This window comes from Scyliorhinus torazame, chromosome 5 (genome assembly GCF_047496885.1).
Source record: "Scyliorhinus torazame isolate Kashiwa2021f chromosome 5, sScyTor2.1, whole genome shotgun sequence".
Classification (NCBI taxonomy): domain Eukaryota; kingdom Metazoa; phylum Chordata; class Chondrichthyes; order Carcharhiniformes; family Scyliorhinidae; genus Scyliorhinus; species Scyliorhinus torazame.
The window spans coordinates 263,190,934-263,214,932 of record NC_092711.1 but is presented as its reverse complement, the minus strand read 5'-3'; the positions used below and the strand labels follow the sequence as shown (position 1 = coordinate 263,214,932).

General features: G+C 47.9%; 1 protein-coding gene across 15 annotated transcripts in view; it reads left to right on the top strand.

The window, feature by feature from the left end:
* Positions 1 to 23,999, top strand: part of dlg3 (discs, large homolog 3 (Drosophila)) — a 1,021,949-nt gene that overhangs the window by 966,062 nt on the left and 31,888 nt on the right. For 14 of the 15 annotated variants that reach the window (XM_072505481.1, XM_072505482.1, XM_072505480.1 and 11 more), the window contains 3 exons: positions 468 to 640; positions 8,065 to 8,174; positions 18,881 to 18,972. In XM_072505481.1, the coding sequence (XP_072361582.1) occupies positions 468 to 640; positions 8,065 to 8,174; positions 18,881 to 18,972 (375 nt within the window). The remainder of the gene's footprint in view (positions 1 to 467; positions 641 to 8,064; positions 8,175 to 18,880; positions 18,973 to 23,999) is intronic. The other variant, XM_072505485.1, reaches the window with a different exon arrangement.

The following is a 23,999-nucleotide window of genomic DNA, read 5'->3' as shown; positions in this document are numbered from 1 at the left end:
ATTACAGCTTTACCTCAGCCTTAAGATACTTCAGTAACTTGAGGAAGTCAGCAGTAAGAAAACAGAGGTTTATTTAACTATATACAATATTCTGCTCAAGGCAGCAACTCACTCCCAGTATAGTCCTTGCTGGGAGAACTAACCACCACACCAGGCCCTGCTATGGGCCGCCTTTTATGTTGGTTTGTAATGAGCGTCCGCCTCCTATCTGGCAAGCTCGCACTCCACTAGTCAGAAAAAAATTCTTTACTCAAAGATGGTGAGAATTTGTTACCGCACAGAGTAGTTGAAGTGAATGGTATAGATATTCTTTAAGGTGAAGCGAGATAAGCACATGACGGAGAAAAAAATAAAGGGTTATGATGAAAAATGAGTAAGGATTGGAGAAGGCTCAAATAAAGCATAAATGCGGGCGTGTAGTGGTTGAGCTGAATAGTCTGTTTCACTGCTATTCCTTTGCTTTGCAGACACCACCAGGTCAAGACGCGAGAATGAAATTGATGGGCAGGATTATCATTTTGTAACTTCGCGGGAACAAATGGAGAAAGACATTCAGGATAATAAATTCATTGAAGCTGGCCAATATAATGACAACCTGTATGGAACCAGCATTCAATCTGTTAGAGCTGTAGCTGAGAGGGTGAGTACTGTTAAAGGTTACAAAAATAAAGTTTATATCTGATTAAAGGAATAAGGCTAACTGCTACTCCTGTGCTTTTAGTGGATAATGGACACTGCTTACTGTCATTGCCTCACTCTTAAGGTGATGGACAGTATCTTACAGTTGATAAACATATTGTTGGAATCTGCTCATCACCTTGGGAAAACTCTTCATAGGAAGGTCCCTTTTTAAGCTGTTCATTGCAGAAAAATTGATTCACTCTGACAGTGGGTGATTAAAAAAAATTGGGTTCATGATACAACCAAATATTTTCTATCTACCAATTTGTGTTGCAGATAGAGTGAAATATTTTCTGCTAATAATTGGGTGACACAGAGGTTAGCACTGATGCCTCACAGCACCGGGTTCAATTCCAAACTCGGGTGACTGTGTGGAATTTGCACTTTTTCCCTGTGTCTACGTGGGTTTCCTCCGGGTGCTCCGGTTTCCCCCCAATGATGTGCAGATTAGGTGAATTGGCCATGATAAAATTGCCCTTGGTGTCCAGGGATATAAGGTTAGGTGGGGTTACGGGGATGAACTGTAATGTTGAAATGAATTATCCCAAGGGGATTTTCCTGGTGAATAATGGGCAGTATCTCAAATATGTAAGCCTGAATATATGGAAAAATCGGCAAACAGGTAAACAAGTTGAAAAATTTGCTTATTAAGGGCTCATCACTCCAAGGGTAAATGCACTTCATACAGTGATATTGAGACCCAAAAAAGTCCTAGGTTTTATCACATGTTTACAATTAATTAATCTGAGGAGCGATTTACCGGCCTCATCACGCCCACCTTGGTGATGCAACGAAGCTGATGAATCTCGCGAGATTCGTGACGCTTGAGACGTCTCGCGAGATTCAACTGCACGTCGCAAGATGTTGTGATCTCGATCACGCCCATTCGGCTCATTTACACATGCCTGCACCAGATTCTCCTGGTGTCTGGGAGCTAACGGCTTCCACAGCGAGGCCTTGACCAAGCGGCGTTTCGTACTGGTCCACACAAACGCGGACCAGGTGTTGCGGCACATGGGGGAGGGGGTCGCCCAGGCCATTGGAGACCTCTGGGTTGGCGGGGACAGGGCAGACTCCTGGCTCTCTCTCTGGCATCTGGGCACCTTGGCACTGCCACCTAGGCAATGCCAGGGTGTCTGGACAGCACTGCCGGTGTGCCCGAGTGGCACTTCCAAAGGTTGGGGCCTCAGGTGCCATGTCTGTGAAAGGGGATAAAGGGGGGTTATGAAGGATGGAGGGGGGGGGTGAAGGGCGGGTATGTAGCAGCCTCATAAAGGTTCAGGGGGTTAAGAGTGGGGGTCCTGGACTTCCGGGTGCGGCGATGACCAGCTAAGTCGCACGTTTCGGCAGCTCCCGGTGGAACGGACTTTTGGGCTCTTAATAAGAGCCCCAATGGCAATTTTAACGGCTAAAAGTACTGTGCGGTAAACTAGAAGGGAATCCCCCCTGGATACGGATGGAAAAAGGAGAGGAAAGTGGCCGGATTGCGGTGGATCCTCTAGAGCAGCGGCAAGGAAGGCAAGCAAAAACCAAGATGGCGTCGGAAGGTGGCAGTTTAATATTGGGCCCTGAACAACACGAGTTTTTGAAACGCTGCGTGGAAGAGCTTAAAAAGGAGATGAAGAAGGAGCTGTTGGCCCCGATATTACAGGCGATTGAAGGGCTAAAAGATGAGCAAAAGACCCAGGAGCGGGAGCTTCGGGTTGCGAAGGCTAAGGCTGCTGAGAACGAGGACGATATACAGGGCCTGGTGGTGAAGACGGAGATCCACGAGGCACACCATAAACGATGTGTGGAAAGGCTGGAGGTGCTGGAGAATAATGCGAGGAGGAAGAATTTAACGATTCTTGGTCTTCCTGAAGGTGCAGAAGGGGCGGACGTCGGGGCATATGTGAGCACGATGCTGCACTCGTTAATGGAAGCGGAGGCCCCGACGGGTCCTTTGGAGGTGGAGGGAGCATACCGAATGATGGTGCGAGGACCGAGAGCAGGAGAAATTCCCAGAGCCATAGTGGTGAGATTCCTCCGTTTTAAGGACAGAGAGATGGTCCTCAGATGGGCAAAGAAAACTCGGAGCAGTAGGTGGGAAAACGCGGTGATCCGCGTATATCAAGACTGGAGTGCGGAGGTGGCGGGAAGGAGGGCGAGCTTTAATCGGGCCAAGGCGGTGCTTCATAAAAAGAAGATTAAATTTGGAATGCTGCAGCCGGCAAGACTGTGGGTCACATATCAAGGGAAGCACCACTACTTTGAAACGGCGGATGAGGCGTGGACATTTATTGTTGAAGAGAAATTGGAATAAGCGGGTTATTAAAAAAGAACGTTTGAGACAAAGTGGTGGGGCGAATATGGGGGGCGAAGAGGGGGGGAAAAAGGGGGGAGAGATAATTTTTATGTTGTTAATCCTGCGACCCGGTAACTTTTCTCTCTTCCACAGGTTGTGGGGGAGGGAGGAAGGGAGGTGGAGGAGCTGGGGGCGTAGGCCATTGGGGGCGGGGCCAAAAGGGAAGCGCGGGCTTTGTTCCCGCGCTATGATAATTATGGCGGGAATAGGGAAGCAGGAAGGAGGGGGCGTCGCACGGTGCGAGCCGAGGTCACGGGGGTAAGCCGAGGTCGGCCAGAGTTTGCTGACTTCTGGGAGCAACATGGGGGGTGTAACTACGCTAGTGGGGGATCTAGCGGGGGGGGGTGGGAGGGGGGATTTACTGGGTTGCTGCTGCTGGGGAGAAGGGGGAGCTGGTATAGGGTAGGGCGGGAGGGCACCGCCTGGGGGGGACACAGCTGCGTGGGAACCGGGTGAGGAGCTGGATAAAAGGGGATGGCTAATCGACAAGGGGGGGGGGGGTAAAGAGCCCCCCAACCCGGCTGATCACGTGGAATGTGAGAGGGCTGAACGGGCCGATAAAGAGGGCACGGGTACTCAACACACCTTAAGAAACTTACGGCAGATGTGGTTATGTTACAGGAGACGCATTTGAAACTGATAGACCAGGTTAGACTACGCAAAGGATGGGTGGGGCAGGTGTTTCATTCGGGGCTAGATGCGAAAAACAGGGGGGGTGGCTATACTAGTGGGGAAGCGGGTAATGTTTGAGGCAAAGACCATAGTGGCGGATAGTGGGGGCAGATACGTGATGGTGAGTGGCAAATTACAGGGGGAGGCGGTGGTCTTGGTGAACGTATATGCCCCGAACTGGGATGATGCCAACTTTATGAGGCGCATGTTAGGACGTATCCCGGACCTAGAGGTGGGGAAGTTGGTAATGGGTGGAGATTTTAACACGGTGCTGGAACCAGGGCTGGACAGATCGAGGTCCAGGACTGGAAGGAGGCCGGCAGCAGCGAAGGTGCTTAAAGACTTTATGGAGCAGATGGGAGGAGTAGACCCATGGAGATTTAGCAGACCTAGGAGCAAGGAGTTTCGTTTTTCTCCTATGTCCACAAAGTTTATTCGCGAATAGACTTTTTTGTTTTGGGAAGGGCGTTGATCCCGAAGGTGAGGGGGACGGAGTATACGGCGATAGCTATTTCGGATCACGCTCCACACTGGGTGGACTTGGAGATAGGGGAGGAAAAAGAACGGCGTCCACCCTGGAGAATGGACATGGGACTAATGGCGGATGAGGGGGTGTGTCTAAGGGTGAGGGGGTGTATTGAAAAGTACTTGGAACTCAATGATAATGGGGAGGTCCAGGTGGGAGTGGTCTGGGAGGCGCTGAAGGCAGTGGTTAGAGGGGAGCTGATATCAATCAGGGCACATAAAGGAAAGCAGGAGAGTAGGGAACGGGAGCGGTTGCTGCAAGAACTTCTGAGGGTGGACAGGCAATATGCGGAGGCACCGGAGGAGGGACTGTACAGGGAAAGGCAAAGGCTACACGTAGAATTTGATTTGCTGACAACGGGTACTGCAGAGGCACAGTGGAGGAAGGCACAGGGTGTACAGTACGAATATGGGGAGAAGGCAGGTTGTTGGCCCACCAATTGAGGAAAAGGGGAGCAGCGAGGGAAATAGGGGGAGTGAGGGATGAGGAGGGAGAGATGGAGCGGGGAGCGGAGAGAGTGAATGGAGTGTTCAAGGCATTCTATGAAAGATTATATGAAGCTCAGCCCCCGGATGGGAAGGAGAGAATGATGTGTTTTCTGGACCAGCTGGAATTTCCTAAGGTGGAGGAGCAGGAGAGGGTGGGACTGGGAGCACAGATCGAAATGGAGGAAGTAGTGAAAGGAATTAGGAGCATGCAGGCGGGGAAGGCCCCGGGACCGGATGGATTCCCAGTTGAATTTTACAGGAAATATGTGGACTTGCTCGCCCCGCTACTGATGAGAACTTTTAATGAGGCGCGGGAAATGGGACAGCTGCCCCCGACTATGTCAGAGGCAACGATATCGCTTCTCCTAAAGAAGGAAAAAGACCCGCTGCAATGCGGGTCCTCTAGGCCAATTTCCCTCCTGAACGTAGACGCTAAGATTCTGGCCAAGGTAATGGCAATGAGGATAGAGGATTGTGTCCCGGGGGTGGTCCATGAGGACCAAACTGGGTTTGTGAAGGGGAGACAGCTGAATACGAATATACGGAGGCTGCTAGGGGTAATGATGATGCCCCCACCAGAGGGGGAAGCGGAGATAGTGGTGGCAATGGATGCCGAGAAAGCATTTGATAGAGTGGAGTGGGATTATTTGTGGGAGGTGTTGAGGAGATTTGGCTTTGGAGATGAGTATATTAGATGGATACAGCTGCTGTATAGGGCCCCGATGGCGAGCGTGGTCACGAATGGATGGGGGTCTGCGTATTTTCGGCTCCGTAGAGGGACGAGGCAGGGATGTCCTCTGTCCCCATTATTATTTGCACTGGCGATAGAGCCCCTGGCAATAGCATTGAGGGGTTCCAGGAAGTGGAGGGGAGTACTCAGGGGAGGAGAAGAATATCGGGTATCTCTGTAAGCGGACGATTTGTTGTTGTATGTGGCGGACCCGGCCGAGGGGATGCCAGAGATAATGCGGATACTTGGGGAGTTTGGAGAATTTTCAGGATATAAACTGAACATGGGGAAAAGTGAGTTGTTTGTGGTGCATCCAGGGGAGCAGAGCAGAGAAATAGAGGACTTACCGCTGAGGAAGGTAACAAGGGACTTTCGCTACTTGGGGATCCAGATAGCCAAGAATTGGGGTACATTGCATAGGTTAAATTTAACGCGGTTGGTGGAACAGATGGAGGAGGACTTCAAGAGATGGGACATGGTATCCCTGTCACTGGCAGGGAGGGTGCAGGCGGTTAAAATGGTGGTCCTCCCGAGATTCCTCTTTGTGTTTCAGTGCCTCCCGGTGGTGATCACGAAGGCTTTTTTCAAAAGGATTGAGAAGAGTATCATGAGTTTTGTGTGGGCCGGGAAGACCCCGAGAGTGAGGAAGGGATTTTTGCAGCGTAGTAGGGATAGGGGGGGGCTGGCACTACCGAGCCTAAGTGAGTACTACTGGGCCGCCAATATCTCAATGGTATGTAAGTGGATGGGAGAAGAGGAGGGAGCGGCGTGGAAGAGATTGGAGAGGGCGTCCTGCAGGGGGACTAGCCTACAAGCTATGGTGACGGTGCCGTTGCCGTTCTCACCGAAGAAATACACCACAAGCCCGGTGGTGGTGGCTACTCTGAAAATTTGGGGGCAGTGGAGATGGCATAGGAGAAAGACGGGAGCCTCGGTGTGGTCCCCGATAAGAAATAACCATAGGTTTGCCCCGGGGAGAATGGATGGGGGATTTGGAATATGGCAAAGAGCAGGAGTAACACAATTGAGAGATCTGTTTGTAGATGGCACGTTTGCAAGTCTGGGAGCGCTGACCGAAAAATATGGGTTGCCCCAAGGGAATGCATTCCGGTATATGCAACTGAGGGCTTTTGCGAGGCAACAGGTGAGGGAATTCCCGCAGCTCCCGACGCAGGAGGTGCAGGACAGAGTGATCTCAAAGACATGGATGGGGGACGGTAAGGTATCAGACATATATAGGGAAATGAGGGACGAGGGGGAGATTATGGTAGATGAGCTGAAAGGGAAATGGGAAGAAGAGCTGGTGGAGGAGATTGAGGAGGGGCTGTGGGCTGATGCCCTAAGTAGGGTAAACTCATCGTCCTCGTGTGCCAGGCTAAGCCTGATACAATTTAAGGTGTTACACAGGGCGCATATGACTGGAGCACGGCTCAGTAAATTTTTTGGAGTAGAGGATAGGTGTGCGAGATGCTCGAGAAGCCCAGCGAATCACACCCACATGTTCTGGTCATGTCCGGCACTACAGGGGTTTTGGGTATGGGTGACAAAGGTGCTTTCGAAGGTGGTGGGGGTCCAGGTCGAACCAAGCTGGGGGTTGGCTATATTTGGGGTTGCAGAAGAGCCGGGAGTGCAGGAGGCGAAAGAGGCTGATGTTTTGGCCTTTGCGTCCCTAGTAGCCCGGCGCAGGATACTGTTGATGTGGAAGGAAGCCAAGCCCCCGGGTGTGGAGACCTGGATAAATGACATGGCAGGGTTTATAAAGCTGGAACGGATTAAGTTCGTCCTAAGGGGATCGGCTCAAGGGTTCACCAGGCGGTGGCAACCGTTCGTCGAATACCTCACAGAAAGGTAGAGGGAATGGAAAAGAAGAAGACAGCAGCAGCAACCCAGGAGTGGGGGGGGGCGGGGAGCGGAGGAACCAGAAGGACTCTCAGGGATGTTAGTGTATAAGTATAATATGTATAGGTTGTTGTTATAGGTAATTGTATACTGGACTGCTGAATTGTATTTTTGGAGAGTATTTATTTGGGACAAGGCAGTTGCCATTTAGTTTTGTTTTTTAATTTTGATGTTGTTTATATATTATTTATTTCTTGTTTAAAAAAACTGGCCATTGTTATTTATATTGTTATATTACTGTGTAAAAGATACACAATGTACTGTTATGGTTGGCCAAAAATTTTGAATAAAATATATTTAAAAAAAAAAGAGTGGGGGTCCTGAAAGGGGGGGGGGGGGGAACGCTCAGCAACCCCATAGTGGGATGCATAATGAGGGTGCTTTAAATCCTTGAGTGGAGTAGGGAATGGTGAAGAGTATTATTTTGGATGTCAGCTTTTAAATGTTTGCCAGTGATCCCTGGTAATGTGTCTTGTGTGAGGGAGCACCAAACTCACCTTATTGGCCTCCATAATTAAATAGCCTTTCTATGCTTACTTACTGTCAGGATGTATGTGAACTCTTGACCCAGCAAGATTCACTGCCTTTCGTGGAAGACGGAACAATATATTTCTTCATATCCTGATCTTTCCTTATTTTTGTAATATATAATGTTCTTAATTTTAAAACTGCAACTCATTTTAATGGATTTATGTTATTGAGGTTGTTGCTTCCACTCTTGTAGGGAAAACACTGCATTCTTGATGTGTCTGGGAATGCTATCAAGAGGTTACAGCTCGCAGTACTCTATTCCATTGCCATTTTCATCAAACCCAGATCTGTGCAATCCCTCATGTAAGTATGAGATTCTCTCTGCCTGGCTGCAAGTAATTTTTATTGTAATTTCATCTATCTTGTTTTATAATAGAAAAATTAATCTGGATGCTTGGATTTAAACTTATCAGAAAATAGGAAGTTTGGCTGAATATTGTCCTACTGAGTGATCAAAACCATGTCATCATGATGCTTCCACTTGGTTGCTATAATTGGAGTGGGAGTGAGTTCTGTTTTTGTTCTTAAAAGATTTTGGTTGCGATTTTACGGCCACGCTGCGCCCGAAAAGCAGCTTGCTGCGGCACACAGATCTAATGCGATCTCACGAAGTATTGCGATGTAAATGTGATCCCACCCATTGTGGGCAGGATCACATTTTAGCAAATCTTCATATTAATGTGTAGATTCCCGATGTACCTGAGGCATGGGATCTGTCTCCTTTTCCTTGGACGAGTGCCGTTCAGTACTGGTTTCCACAAACGGGGATTAGACGGAACGGCACTTGTGGGGGCCTCCCAGGGGATCAGAAGCCCCAAGGTGCATGCCCTTTGGGCAAGGTGGTACCCTGGCACTGACTAGCTGGCAGGGGCACTGCCAGGGTGGTGATCCGGCCGGGGGAGCCCTGGGGGGTCCGTGGTCAGGGGACCTTCCTGTTGTGCATTGGGGGGGGGGGTTGCTCGGATGCTCGAGAGATTGGGACCCCATTTAAAAATGACGTCCCGATCTCCCACACGCTGAGGAGTCGACCGGTGAGCCGAGCTCCTCAGTGCAGAAAATGGGGCTATGTGCTGCCTCGGCCACGTGTTCTCCGCCAAAGCTCCCTCTCTAAAGAGAGTGCCGTATTATAGCATTGTGTTTCTCGGCGCTGTTGCCTTTCCTTCCTGTGACTTTTTAAATCTATGTGTGAAATCATACGTGTAGTTTGAAGGAAGTGAACATGCTGATGATTGTATATTCCTCACTAGAGAAGCTCTTTTTTTGTATTTATTTAGAAGTAATGCTCTATCAACATACTTCATTTTCTTTTCCCCAGTAGAAAATTTAGTTATTTGCCAAAAGACATTATGGTGTCCACTGGAACTGCCGGTGACTCAATACATTGAGCCTACACTGCTCAATATTTTTTAATTTCTTTAAAATTGTGAACAATAACCAAGACTTGCTTCAGATGTCACTGACTATCTCCACAAAGATCATTCGCTCATGTACATCAGAACAGCTTTCATCCATCTTGTTAAGAAAAAAATTCCTTAATGTATCTGAGGAATATTGAAATTATGTTCTCCTGTAACTAGAAATTATGTTTTCCCCTTAAATTGGAAACAAATAAATGATTTGAATGCCCTTAAATTAATTTCTCAGTTGCAAAATGTACATCAAAAATACAATATGGCTGACTCTGAACACATGCTCAATCTATGTCAGAGGTTTGCCACTCATGTTGAATTGGATTGTTCCAGAGTATGTCCTGGAAATAAGTAAAATTATTAATAAAATATTTAAATAAGGCTCCAGTGCTTTGGACATTAGTCTGTCTCCGTGCCTGACTCACCAGATAATAGGCCTGCTGAGCAACTCTCGCCATTAGTGGGCAGGAAGGATCCTTCAGCTGTGTTACGTAGAGGACTGATTGAGGTTAGTTATTTTATCTTTTACAGCTGTGTTATTTTCTGGTATATTTTGGTTTCCTTTGTGACATAAAACTTAATTCTGACTCCTGCTGAGAAGTTTTTGATAGTTGTGTGGACTGTGGCTTCTAAATAGTTTGACTAGTTTTTACTGACGAAGCCAAGCAGCACAGATGGCTTTTAACATCCCTACTGTCTTCGGGATAATTTTCATGTTTTCAGTGGGTTAGTTAGTTAGTGAGTGAGTGATTGGGTGGGTGGGTGGAAGGAGGGAACAAGTGGTAGGGAAAGAGGAGAGGTGGGGGAGTACAAGAGTTGTCGGAGGGAGTCCTCAGTCGACAAAGATGAAGAAAGCTGTTGGAAAGGATTTGTTTTTATTTGTTTGGTTCTGTTTTTTTCAGCAGTAGTCTTGTTAACTTGAAAGCCAGCCCCAGGAGGCAGGTTTTAGAAGGGAAAAAGATTTTTTTACAAAATAGTTGTATAATCATAAGTTCGCAGTGTTGCCTGTTATGCACACCTTTTCTCTCTCTTTTGCTCTGAAATTCCTCCTCCTCCACCACCCTTTCCTTCCTCCGTATCTCTCTTTCCCCCCCTCCTGTTCACATTTCCTTTCTCTCACAAACCCAACAAGAGCTGCTTTACTTGCGCTGGATCCCCTGCCATTGTGGCTTTCTTGTCTGCTTTGGATCCACCTGTGGCGATGCCATGATCCAAATGTCCATGTTTTTTTACTGAAATAGCAGGGTTACTGTACCTGGGAGAAGAGTGCGAGTGTGTGGGGAATGCTGTTTATTTATGAATAATGTCAAGAATACTCACCTCCACGTATTCCCCCTGGTGGTTATGGCAAATAGCCCCATCCTCCTTCAAGTGAAAGCACACAACCCTGAAAGAGTTTTAAAGAATAAATAATTTCAAAAGAAGGAAAAAAGTGTATCAACTGTCCATTGACTCTCAAGTTCTGACATTCTGCTCTGAAGAGAATTGTTTCTGCCTTTCTCCCACTCTTCAACTTGGGGGAATGTTTTTTTTTGGTTACAGTTCTCCTGTCTCTCCTATGCTGCTCCAGTTGCACCCATCACTAACTCCTTCCCTCCTGCTTTTGCTGCTCCCCCAATCATAGATTCTGGGCGGGATTCTCTGGTCGACTACACCAAAATTGCATTCGGTGATGGGACGGAGAATCCCCACTTCCGACGAAATCGGGGTCGGCACTGGTTTTGCGATGCTCCACCCCCTCCAAAGCGGCATACTCTAGGAGTACACCGCGCGCCGTATTGACGGCCTCAGGATGTTGCCTGAGGCCCACCCCTGATGCTCCGCCCCCGACCATCCGAGTTCCCAATGGCGTGAGTCTCTCATGGTCTTACCTGTCAGGAACTAGGCGTGGCGGCTGCGGCCACAGTCGGGGGAGAGCCGATCAGCAAGTAGGAGGAACTTTGGCAGAGGCTGGGGGCACTGTTGGGGGGTGGTCCGAGGGTCGCGAGCCGGCCAAAGGGGGGGCACTATTTTGCAGGCCGGGTCCGCATGCAGCCAGCGCCATGGTGCACGGCGCGGCCGCTGCAGGCTATCGCTGTGCGATCGCGGCCAGGCAATTCTCCGGCCCTATCGGCAACTAGTGCAGGGTTCTCTATGCTGCCTTGCTGCTAGCCCCCAGCCAAACGGAGGATCGGTGGCCGTTTTGTGCCAAATTCTCAGTCGTAAAAGGCTACCGTTCCCACACTGGCGTCAGGACATAGCCTGCGAATTGGAGAATCCAGCCCTCTGTCTCGCCTTGTGAACCTGTGCCTGGCCAAACTTGGCATAAAACGGTCCAGACAGCGGGTGATCGAGGGTGTTGTCCAACCTGACTGTCTGCCCCTCTTCTGCGGCCTCATTCGCGGCCGGGTGTCCCTGGAAAGGGAGCATGCGGTGTTCACGGGCACACTTGAGGCCTTCTGTGCTCGGTGGGCACCGCAGGGGTTGGACAGCTTTATCAACCCCGATTTTCACATCTTGGTTTGATGGTTTTTAAGTTTTCGTTCCCTCTTTATCCCTTTTGGGCTGAGCTCCGTTTGTTCTTTGGGAGCGGCCCCTTTTAATTTGTCCACCTGTTCATTTGTCTTAATCTAATTATTTGATGGGCCCAATAAAAGGTACCCCCATGCTCCTGATCTACAGGCACCAGAGAGGTGGGGAAGGAGGATGACCACCTCATGAACCTGCTCCTGGGCCTGGCCAAATTTGCCATCAACAGGTCCAGGCAGTGGGCGATCGAGGAGGTAATTCAACCCAACTGTCTGCCCCTCTACTGCGGCTACATTCATGGCTGGATGTCCCTAGAGATGGAGCATGTGTTGTCCGCTGGCACCCTCAAGACTTTCCAGGGCCAATTTTGACCCCATTAATCGCATTTTGGTTTGACGTTTTTAAGTTTCATTTGTAGTTCGTTTTTGTTTGAGGCAGTTTCCCTTTGAGGGACCGTCCCTTTAACTTGTCCATGAGTTTATTTTATTTAGTTTAATTAGTTATTTATGTTCATCAAAATAGTTGGAAGCATTGCCTCCCTGTATTGAATTCTAAGGTTCATACTCATGTCTACATAAACGGAGATGACACAGATGTGGCCCCCAATGCAAGGGGTGAAGTCTCTTATCACTCTTACCTCCAGATGTCAGAGCTCCAGTGCCGGAGAAGACTGTCTGTCTTGGGGACAGTGGACCACCTGTGGCAGGTGATGCAAGAGTTGGCACCAAATGGACTGGGAGGTCACCATTCCCTGTGGCACTTAATGTTAACCTCTGTGCCAGTAGTTTGTTTCAGGACTTCATGGGAGACCTGTGCAGCATACCCCAGTCAGCTCCGCACAAGTGCACAGGAGAAGTCACAGATGCCCTATTCACGAGGTCTCACATGTACATCAACTTGGACTGGGACGAGGCAAGCAGGATAGCAGGGCCTGGTGCAGAGTGTAATTGATTTCACCCACGTGGCTCTGCGATCTCCATAGCAGCATGGAGTACCATTTATGAACTGCAAGAGTTACCAATCCCTCACTGTCCAGCTCATCTGTGACCACCCGATGCACATCATGCAGGTTTGTGCCCTTTTCTAGATGAGCGTACATGATAGTTGCATCTTGCAGATCACAGTCGTCTTTTTGGGAGAGCAGTGGCTGGAAGGATAGCTCCTCAGGGACAAAGAGAATGCCTACAGGAGGTGGCTGATGGCACCAGTGCAGAGGCCATAAACCCCCACAGAGATTGCTACAATGTTGCTCATGCATCAACACGCGGGCTGGTCAAGCAGTTGATTGGACTGGTCAAGATGCGGTTCCGGTGCCTGGACTAGTTGGGGGGAAGCCCTCTAATTCAACCCCCAGAGAGTGTCTTGCATCAGTGTGGACTACTGCAGTCTGCACAACCTGGAACTGCAGCGGGGAAGCAGTTAGACCAAGAGGAGATGGACGAGTCCCACATCTCAAATGAGGTCGGTGAGGGTAAACACGCGGAGGAGGAATGGCCAGGGCCTGCATGGGGCAAAGGGCTAGGGATGCCCTCATAGCATCACAGTTTAGGGACGACCAGGCATAGGGAGTGAAGAGCTCATCCACCATGGGGTTTGACATCAACTTACTAATGTGGTGCCTGCCGAAGGCCCTCGTGATGGTTCCTACATTCGTGTGCAGGGCACTAAAGCCATTGGCCGCACTCTGCAGGAGAATGATGATGACTTGCACTGAGGACAGAGCAATGTTCCTTTCCTCAGTGATATGTCTGACTCCTCTTTGATGCTGGTCTCCAAGGTTTCTCCCTTGGACCTGCTTGGGTCTGTGGTGTCACAAGGGTGCAAGGATGGTCCAGGCTAGTCGCTGATTGACCTGAAAGGTAAGGCAGATGACATAGGGCATCACGGGGGATAAATGATGGGAGGAAGTTAACTCATGAGGGGCTTGCACCATGGCTGCATGTCTTGACAGTTCATATTTGTGATTGTTCACATTTTTGTCTATTTTCCCACTTCATCCTCTGCACGGGTGCGATCCTGCTCACGCCTGCCAGCTATGGCATCAGGCATCTCAGCGTGGGCATGGCTCCGGCAGGTTATACCCACTTACGCCGGTTGTGCTCAAGTTTGTCATGCAATGAGACAGATGGGGAGAGTGTAAGTGAGAGACCTGCCAGGTCAGATGGTAATGAAGTCTGACATGTGTGACATGAGTTGGGGCAGAGATGTGAGCAGCAGATTATCTACTTGGGGGGAACTTTGTGAGTGGGGTCATGGGGGAGGGTGCCATGAGAAGTGTTGGAAATCTGTGATGTGGCTGGGTGAGAGATTACCGTGGAGGTCTGATGGGTGCTGCGGTATACGTCAGGAGGCAGATTTATCTTGGCTGCATGAAGGTAATTCATCTTCTTCCGGCACTGTTGCCCTATCTTCTTGTGCAGCGAGCCGACACTCGGTATTGCAGCCACTGCCTCCCAGGAGGTGGTGGTGACTTTGGTTGATGGATGTCTGCGGGAATGTGGATAGAGGATGTCACGCCTCTGCTCCACTCTATGCAGGAGCTTGCCAAGTGCTCCCTCCAAAAATCTTGGTCCTGTCTTACTGGTAGTCATCCCCCGAATAGACTTGGGACAACTGCAGGGGAGTTGTTACAAAGGAGTGCCCCACTGATTGCAGAGGTTACGTATTATCGAGGTGAGTGAATCAGAGGCAAGCCGCCTTGATCACGGCGTGAATTAATTGGGGAAAATCATTTATGAAATAGGCTAAATATTCAGTGAGTTTTCCCACCCTCGATGGGATTTTCATCAGTTTTCCCGCTGGAAACGTCACTTTGAAAAAATATGGTAGGATTCTGTTGTGATTTTGTTTAAAGTCCGTACTTTGGAATAGGTATCTATAATGGCGTTTTTCCAAGATGCCAATGTTGGAAATCTACCAAACGGTGGAAATTTCACATCACAGCATCTTGCTGGTTTAGTGTGGTTCACTGCCCCTATAGCCCACGTGCAAAGAACTAGTATACTCCCTCACGTCAGCTAACAACTGACAAGAGCGAAGCCAGATGCGATTAATCAAGTAGGATTAACAGCAGAAATTCACACGTCAATTCCCGGAGATTATAATAATCTTTATTATTGTCACAAGTAGGCTTACATCAACACTGCAATGAAGTTACTGTGAAAAAACCCTAGTTGGAACGCCGGCGCTTGTTTAGGTACACTGAGGGAGAATTCAAAATGTCCAAATTATCTAACAGCACGACTTTCGGGACTTGTGGGAGGAAACAAGAGCACCCGGAGGAAGCCGACGCAGACACGGGGAGAACATGCAGACCCCACAGCAAAGTTAAGAGAGGTAGCGAGTTGGGAGAGGTAGTGAGCTGAAGTTGAGTTGAGTTAGTGAGAAAATCTTTGGGCCAGCTAATGCCACTGATCTAATTCTGCAGCTGGTTTTCTAGCTTTCTAAAGGAAGATTGTATTTTTAACTTGTTGAATGTCTTTGAGATCAGCGGCTTGTCAAAAGTTATGGATTCGTCACCCATACCTTCAAGTATTAATGCAGAGGTCTTGTGAGGTTATCCCAAGGAACATTTTAAACTGTGCATACTACAAAATGCTCCCTTTCCCCAAATCACTTTTGTATGCATTGTGAGAGGCAGTTTAGTTCAAAAATGGTGAATTAGTTTATTAGTAATTCATAGATTTTTAAACTAAGAAAACTGCAGGTCGAATAAAGGCTACTTTTCCCCCAAAGCTACTTCAATAGTTAATCTCCTTCCTGGGATCACATTCTTTCTTAACACAATGCTCTCTTCCCAAGTTCCCAGATGCAATTTCCTCTTCAATATTCATTTAATTTAGAGAACTGGCCATACCTTTTTGGCCCTGTTTGCCAGTGGGGTCTTCTGGTCCCGCTGAAGTCAATGGGCTTTGGCTGACTCGCCTGAATATCTACAAAGTCTACAAATTCAGAAGCACTTCAATTCTACCTGATTATGTTTGTTGACGAGTATAAATTGCTGAGCTATTTTCCTCACTATTCATAGCAGTTTTAAGTAAAGACTCAATAAGGCTGAAAAACAAAACTTTGCCTCATGCTCGATCAATTCAAAAGGCAGGCTTCCTTATCTATGTCTATTTTGAGCTTGTTAAATTGAAACAAACAATCCTGGTCTTGAACCATCGCTACCACTTCAATTTTTCTTATGACAAGTACAGGTTACAATATGAAAACTAACCTTCTCTTATGTAATGTGGTGTAGTGGTTATGGTCCTGAATTCAAAATCTAGAGGTTGTGAGTTCAAAAACCACCATGGTGAATTTAAAATTGAATTTAGTAAATCTGGCAATTTGTGAAAACTCTAGTGCAATCATTTAAAGTCTTTTGGTATTGCAGCCATGTTCTGGAAGGCTTCTGGCATTAACCCCCCAACCTGCTTCCACTGGCAATACAATTGTTGCCGGGACGGCTTTCTGCCTCCTGGGGAGATAAGATCTTCCTCCTGCTGTCCACTGACTGGACAAGGTCCTCCCAGGTGACATCGGAGAGCTTGGGAGTCCAATTTGTATTTCTCCCATGTTACAATTATGAGATTTATATTTAATTTTATATTTTGGGACTGAAGCTTTAAATTTAGGGTAAATGAAGAGGACCATGTGACCTGGTGTCTGCCCGACAATAAACCTGGTGGTTTGATGAGATCAAAAGTAGGCAATTGTTTTACTGAGAAGGTGCAAGGTTTGCACTTTCTCAGTAAAACAATTGCAGCAGTCTCTGAGTTTACCATAAGTAGACTCTGAACAGCCCAAAGTCCCAGAAAATAATTAGGTAGTGCTTTAAACTATGGGCGCGATTAAACGCCCCAAAAACAGTCCCATTTTGGGTGCAACAGGGGTGTTTCCCGATGCTGAACGACCCTACTACCAAATGAGATTTTTTTTATGGTCTTGACGAGGAATGCCCTGCCTAGGCCACACTTGGCTCACTTCCTGCACTGGCAAACTCAATTCAATCACATTTTTGAGACATGGGACATGATTTACTGGCCTCGTCGCACCCGGCTTGATGACGCAACGAGGCTGTTGAATCTCGCGAGAGGCTTCTCATGAGATTCAAGACACTTGATGCACCTCATGAGATTCAACCGAATCTCGAGAGACTTCGCAATCTGGATCCAAAACAGCGCATTTAAGTGAACCCTGGGCTCATTTAAATATGTCTGCGCTAGATTCTCATGGTGCCCAGGAATAGCAGCCTCGCCAGCGAGGCCTCGACTGGGTACCATTTAGTACTGGTGACAGGCATAACGGCACCTGGTGCGTCTCCCAGAGGATTGGAGGCCCTCAGCTCCATACCTTTAGGGCAGGGTGGTGTCCTGGCACTGCTGGTGCCACCTGGGCACCCTGGCAGTGCCACCTCAGTGCCAGTGTGGTACTGCCAAGGTGGCAGCGGCACTGCCGGAGTTCCAAGCTGGTATTTCTTTGCATGCGTGCGATTGGGCTGGGGGTGCCCTGCATGGGGTTGCCTTGGGGGAGGGGGAGGGGGGGGGCGTACTTTCCCATTGTGCGTTTGGGCTATGGGGGAGTTCAATGATCGGGGACACCATTTTAAAATGTTGTCCCGATCTCTCGCTCGCCAGTATACAAGTTGGGCCGAAGGGTCTGTTTCCATGCTGTAGACCTCTATGACTCTAGTGTCACAAGTAGGCTTACAATGCACTGCAATGAGGTTACTGTGAAAATCCCCTAGTCGCCACACCACGGCGCCTGTTCGGGTACACTGAGGGAGAATTCAGAATGTCACCTCACAATCACGTCTTTCAGGATTTGTGGGAATAAACCGGAGCACCTGGAGGAAACCCACGCAGACACAGGGAGAACGTACAGAGTCCACGCAGACCCAAGCTGGGAATCAAACTCGGGTTCCTGGCGCTGTAAAGCACCAGTGCTAATCTCTGTCCTACCGTGCCATCTCTAATGGGATTCAGATGAAAGCTCGGCGATTCTCAGTGATGCCAGTGGGAAAATATGCCGGTGCAAAACATATCTAGAATAACGTGGCTTGCAGATGTCAGGACTCACCTGAACAAAGCCTGGAGCTGTCGGCAAAGTTCAGAATGGAGGCTGCCAGTGACCCTGGACCGTCTTAACACCACAGCAGTCGGTTGGGGGAACAACTACAAGTGGACCTTCTAGATTTGGTCTCCTGATGGGGTCCATCTTCCAGCCTTATAGAATGTTCTTGGAGATCCATCTTCCTTTTCAGCATGGTCTCGGAGTGCTCCTGGAGATTCATCTTCATTTTCAGATGGTTCACCTTTTCATTTCAGTAAAAGTTTTAAAATGCAAAATCTTAACATTTTATTATTTTAACTATTGACCAGAAGTTTGAATTTCTTTTTACATAATTTTACATAACACCAAACTATTTCTGTGTCCAGATGTGTTTGTGTTGTCTGCAGCCAAAGCCCACCTCCCCTTTTAAGTAATATTGATGCGCCCCAATGTTTTGTTTTGCGACTGCATCGCTACCCCCCAGCTGCCCTCAAACTGGTTGGTCAATAAATAGTGCGTGTCACATTGGCTGTGTACCTAAAACATCATGAAGTTCCAGCATCAATTTCACATAGTTCCTGGGAGCACATAAATGCACACATAGAACATACAGTGCAGAAGGAGACCATTTGGCCCACATAAGCCCCCATTTCCACCCCATCCCCGTAACCCAATAACTACTCCTACCCTTTTTTGGACACTTAAGGACAATTTTAGCATGTTCAATCCATCTAACCTGCACGTCTTTGGGCTGTGGGAGTAAACCGGAGAGAACATGCAGACTCCGCACAGACAGAGACCCAGCAGGGAATTGAACCTGGGACCCTGGCGCTGTGAAGCCACAGTGCTAGCCACTTGTGCTACCAAGCTGTCCACGGTTCCACCTTGCATGTCTGTTTGAGGGCAATCAGATTTCTCAAGCGATGTGTTGTTGAAAGTAATGAAAACAGCAAACTACTTGGGGGTCTCATTATAAAACCATTCAATTAACTTGCTTGCTTTAATCACACGTAAAACATCAAAAAGCAATACAGGCCTTTGATTTTTTTTAAACAGGGAAATGAATAAAAGACAAACTGAAGAACAAGCAACCAAAACCTTTGATAAAGCATTGAAGCTAGAGCAGGAATTTGGAGAATTTTTCACAGGTAGGTCTATTCACTGTAATTTGCTACCTGTTAATGTCATTGGAGGGCATATTCCTGTATTTGAAAAGGTTTAACTGAATTCACGGCTGGAGGAACACTTCTAATTTGTTAACCTGGCTGAATTTGGAATATTAATAAAAACTACAGCTGGAATATCCTCCCAGTGTGATGTTTCAGGGTTGGGCCTTCAACCCATTCAAGGCAGGCTCTCAGTGGAATTCCTGTTGCAAAGACAGGGAACCCGCCAATGCTCAGCTGTGAAATTCACAGGAAAATAAATGTCAGAAATGCAAGGCTGACTATCAAAAATGTTATAATCATAAGCATCCTAACAAAAAGATGCAGATTAGGTGCAAGGGCCAACTTGGAGTCTAGTGACACTTTTGGAGAATTGCAGCATTTCTTTAAAGGATTATATTTGTACAATTAATTGAATGTGCTAAAAAAATCTATTCTTAACTGAAGCTCATGTTTGAAAGTACAGTAGTAATAAAAAAACAAATGTACAGGAAGGCTATACAGTCAGATATATCACTAGAGTCAGAAAAAGGTGAGTGAAGGGAAACTATATGAGCAATTTAAAACATGGGGGTTTGAAATGAAATAGTTTAGATTTTGGGTAGGGGCACAGCCATTATCAGAATAAAGTGCAAGTGGTACATGATCCTTTTTTTACCATTTGTAATTGGTGGACTTGATTTATTTTGGCAATATCTTCCATATCAATTTGTTCAACTTAATTTGGGGCTAATTTTTTTAATCACTCCCACTCCCTATAAGCAGTGGGTAGCATTGTTGCTTCACAGCTCCAGGGTGCCAGGTTCGATTCCCGGCTTGGGCCACTGTCTGTGCGAGTATGCACGTTCTCCCTGTGTCTGCGTGGATTTCCTCTGGGTGCTCCGGTTTCTTCCCACAAGTCCCAAAAGACGCGCTGTTAGGTAATTTGGACATTCTGAATTCTCCCTCTGTGTACCCGACAGGCGCCGGAATGTGGTGACTAGGGGCTTTACACAGTAACTTCATTGCAGTGTTAATGTAAACCTACTTGTGACAATAAAGATTATTATAGCTAAACTAGGAGATCAAGGGAGAAATGGCCACATTTGTACACAATATCAAAATAGGAGCTATGATAAAGAGAATATTGATGAGATGGTAAATTGAGAAAAAAGATAGTAAGAAGTCTTATAACACCAGGTTAAAGTCCAACAGGTTTGTTTCAAACACTAGCTTTCGGAGCACTGCTTCCTCAGGTGAATGAGGAACGAGAAAAAAGATGATCAATTCAATGTTAGAACATTTTGTTTAAATTTTTTTAAATGATGGGAGTTTGGAAATAGCAGCACGGTAGCACAGTGGTTAACACTGTTGCTTCACAGCTCCAGGGTCTCAGGTTCGCTTCCCGGCTGGGTGGAATCCACATGTTCACCCCGTGTCTGTGTGGGTTTCCTCCCACAGTCCAAAGATGATCAGGTCAGGTGGATTGGCCACCTCATCAAGGTCAGCCTGGGGCTGGATCACATCCCCCAGGGATCCAGACATACTTCTGAGGCCCTCAACCATGGATTAACCATGCGTTGGACACCTCCACTAATGCTGCTGACGTCATGCAACAGTCTTTCCACCATGGTCGCCATCCTAGGAGTGTTGAGCTCTGTGCCACGCATTGCTGGGGAAAATCTCCTGTGCATGTAGCCTCTGGGCCCCTTCAATTGGCTATGGACCTGCTGGAGTGTTGCTGACATCTCCCTCTGAATGACACGGCCGCACCCTAACATTGCCATCCGAACCGGGAGAGCCTGGTCCAGAGGCTCAACTTCTGGCTGGGACCCAGCTGGGACCTGGGATCCAGCAGCCCTCCGACTGCTGTTCTGCCTGAGCGTTGCTACCTCCATCTGATATGCATCAGCAACTGTGTGGTGCTACCAGAATGTGACACAGAAGCCTGACCAGTAAACCTGATCCACCGAGGTGTGTGTGTCTGCGCTGTGTCGAATTGATCATGGCATCCTCGGAGCTATCCTGGAAGGTGGGGTGGGGGTTGGGGAGACAACCCGGGTGGGCCTTCGGCGTCAGACCTGCAGGAGAATGAACAACGTGGGGGGGGATAAGTAAGTCTCTATGGCAATAACAACTCATGTTTGACAGGTCCTCTCTGTCCTTGGCCACCCCCGTAACTTCCAGGGCCCATTCCTTGAAGGTCGTGAGGATTATTATGTCCGGCACCCCTCCACCAGTCTGGGCCCTTTCCCAGTGATTGTGGGACAGCTTCTCCTGCAGAGACAGAGGGGGCATCATTTGCCGCACCTGTGGTTCACAGTGGGGGGTGTCAACTCAGCGATGTGGCCCGGTATAGGTCGTTGACCTTCTTGCATCACTGGAGGCCAGTCCTCCTAGTCACGGGCTGACAGCCGCTGCTACTGAATCCCAGGAGGCACTGCTGTCCTATGGCTCACCCCTCGGAACTCTTGAGGGAACATGAAATCCTCCTGATTTTGATCACATCTAGGAGCCTCCCCAGTTCCGTGTCTCAAAAGCTTGGGGTCGGTCATCTAATGAATAGATATTGGGTGTCGTTTTTAGCATCATGACTAAGGTTCTGCATATGGAATTGGAGCCAGTTTCCCTGGAGGCTATATTCGAGGTGTCAGACCTGCCGGAGTTGCAGACTGGAATGGGGGCAGACGTTTTAGCCTTCGCCTCGTTGTTTGCTCACTGGCGGGTTCGTTTTCTTTTTTTTTGTATAAATTTAGTGTACCCAATTATTTTTTTCCAATTAAGGGGCAATTTAACGTGTTCAATCCACCTATCCTGCACATCTTTGGGTTATGGGGGCGAAACCCACGCAAACACGGGGAGAATGTGCAAACTCCACACGAACAGTGACCCAGAACCAGGATCGAACCTGGGACTTGGCGCCATGAGGCAGCAGGACTAACCCACTGCACCACCGTGCTGCCTTCGGGTTCAGTTTAAGGGGCAGGTTTAGCACACTGGGCTAAATAGCTGGCTTTAAAAGCAGACCAAGGCAGGCCAGCAGCATGGTTCAATTACTGTACCAGCCTCCCCGAACAGGCATCGGAATGTGGCGACTAGGGGCTTTTCACAGTAACTTCATTTGAAGCCTACTTGTGACAATAAGCGATTTTCATTCATTTTTTTTTCAAGTTGAGGTCAGCTTCTCTCCCCCCCCCCCCCCCCCCCCCCCGCAGTGCCTCGGCGTGGCTGGGAGACCTGTTGGAGTTTCTGTCCTTGGAAAAGATGACATTTGGCCTGGGAGGGGTGGATGAAAGATTCCACCAAAGATGGGGGTTGTTCATTTTACATTTTGGAGACCTAGTTGCTGCCGAAGGGGGTGGTTGGTGGGGGTGGGGCGCATCAGGTACTGTTGTTGTAAAAATGTTGAATAAATAATTTTTAAAAAAAAGAACTGTAATGTATTTACGAAACATGATTCCCCTTTCAAAAACCATGCTGACTTTGCCTGATTGTACTATAATTTTCTAAATGTCACGCTACCATTTCCTAGAATTTCTTTGCATTTCAGAAGTTAGGTAGGTGACCTCCAGTTTCCTTTCTGTCTCCCCCCTTTCTTGAATAGAGATGTTTACATTTGCAGTTTTCCAATGCACTGTGAGCCTTCCAGAATCTAGGAACTTTTGGAAGATTATATCTACTCTCTCTGTAGACACCTCTTTTAAAAAAAAATATATTTATTAAAGTTTTTTCAACACAATTTTTCTCCCTTACCAACAATAACCCCCCCCCCCCCCGTAACAAAAAAAAACGAGAAATCGCGCAGAGCAAGATATATACATGGCAAAATGATATATTTACACAGTTTTATACACTGGCCCGCACCCGTACGTGCCAGTTTCCCCAACCCTTCATGTTATCTCTTGCTCATCCACCCTCCCAGGCAGTCCCCCCTTTCCCCCCCCCCCCCACCCCTCCCAGGGCGTCCCCTCCACCCCAAGGTTGCTGCTGTTGCTGACCGACCTTCCTCTAACGCTCTGCGAGATAGTCTAGGAACGGTTGCCACCGCCTGTAGAACCCCTGCGCAGACCCTCTCAAGGCGAACTTAATCCTCTCCAACTTTATGAACCCAGCCATATCATTTATCCAGGCCTCCAGGCTGGGGGGCTTCGCCTACTTCCACATTAGCAAGATCCTTCGCCGGGCTACTAGGGACGCAAAGGCCAGAATGCCGGCCTCTTTCGCCTCCTGCACTCCCGGTTCGTCCACTACTCCAAATATTGCTAGCCCCCAGCTTGGCTTGACCCGGACTTTCACCACCTGAGATATTTCTCCCGTCACTCCTCTCCAGCACCCCTCCAGTGCCGGGCATGACCAAAACATATGGACATGGTTCGCCGGGGTAGACACCTCTTTTAATATCCTGGGTTGCAGGTCATCAGGTTCAAAGGACTTGTCAGCCTTTAAATTTTCCCAAAAATTGTTCTCTAGTAATAGTGATTGTTTTAAGTTACTCCCTCCCTGGGGCAGCAAGGTGGTGCGTTGGTTAGCACTGCTGCCTCACGGCAGTGAGGACCCAGGTTCGATCCCGGCCCTGGGTCACTGTCTGTGTGGAGTTTGGAATTGGATACTCTAAATTTATGAAAAAAAAGTTCTTCCCTCCCTTTGCCTCTTAATTGTCTACTATTCTTGTCATGCTTTTTGTGTCTTTCACTGTGAAGACAGTGTATGTCTGTCATCTCTTTGTTCCACCTTCTAAGTGACCAGCACTTATCTTAGCTACACATTTTATATGCTTGCAAAGCTTTTACTGTCTGTTCTTATATTTCTTGTTAGTTTTGTCATGTCCTCCTTTGCTAGTTTCTAAAAATGTCCTAATCTTTGCAGCATTGTATGTCTTTTTTAATTTGACATCATCCTTGACTTATTTAGTCATGGATGGTGCATTCGGGTTAGTCTCAAAACCTCTTTCTCAATTAAATGTATCTTTGAAAAATTATAAATTAAATGTCCACCATTGTTTCTCTTCCATTTTACCTTTAATCTATTTT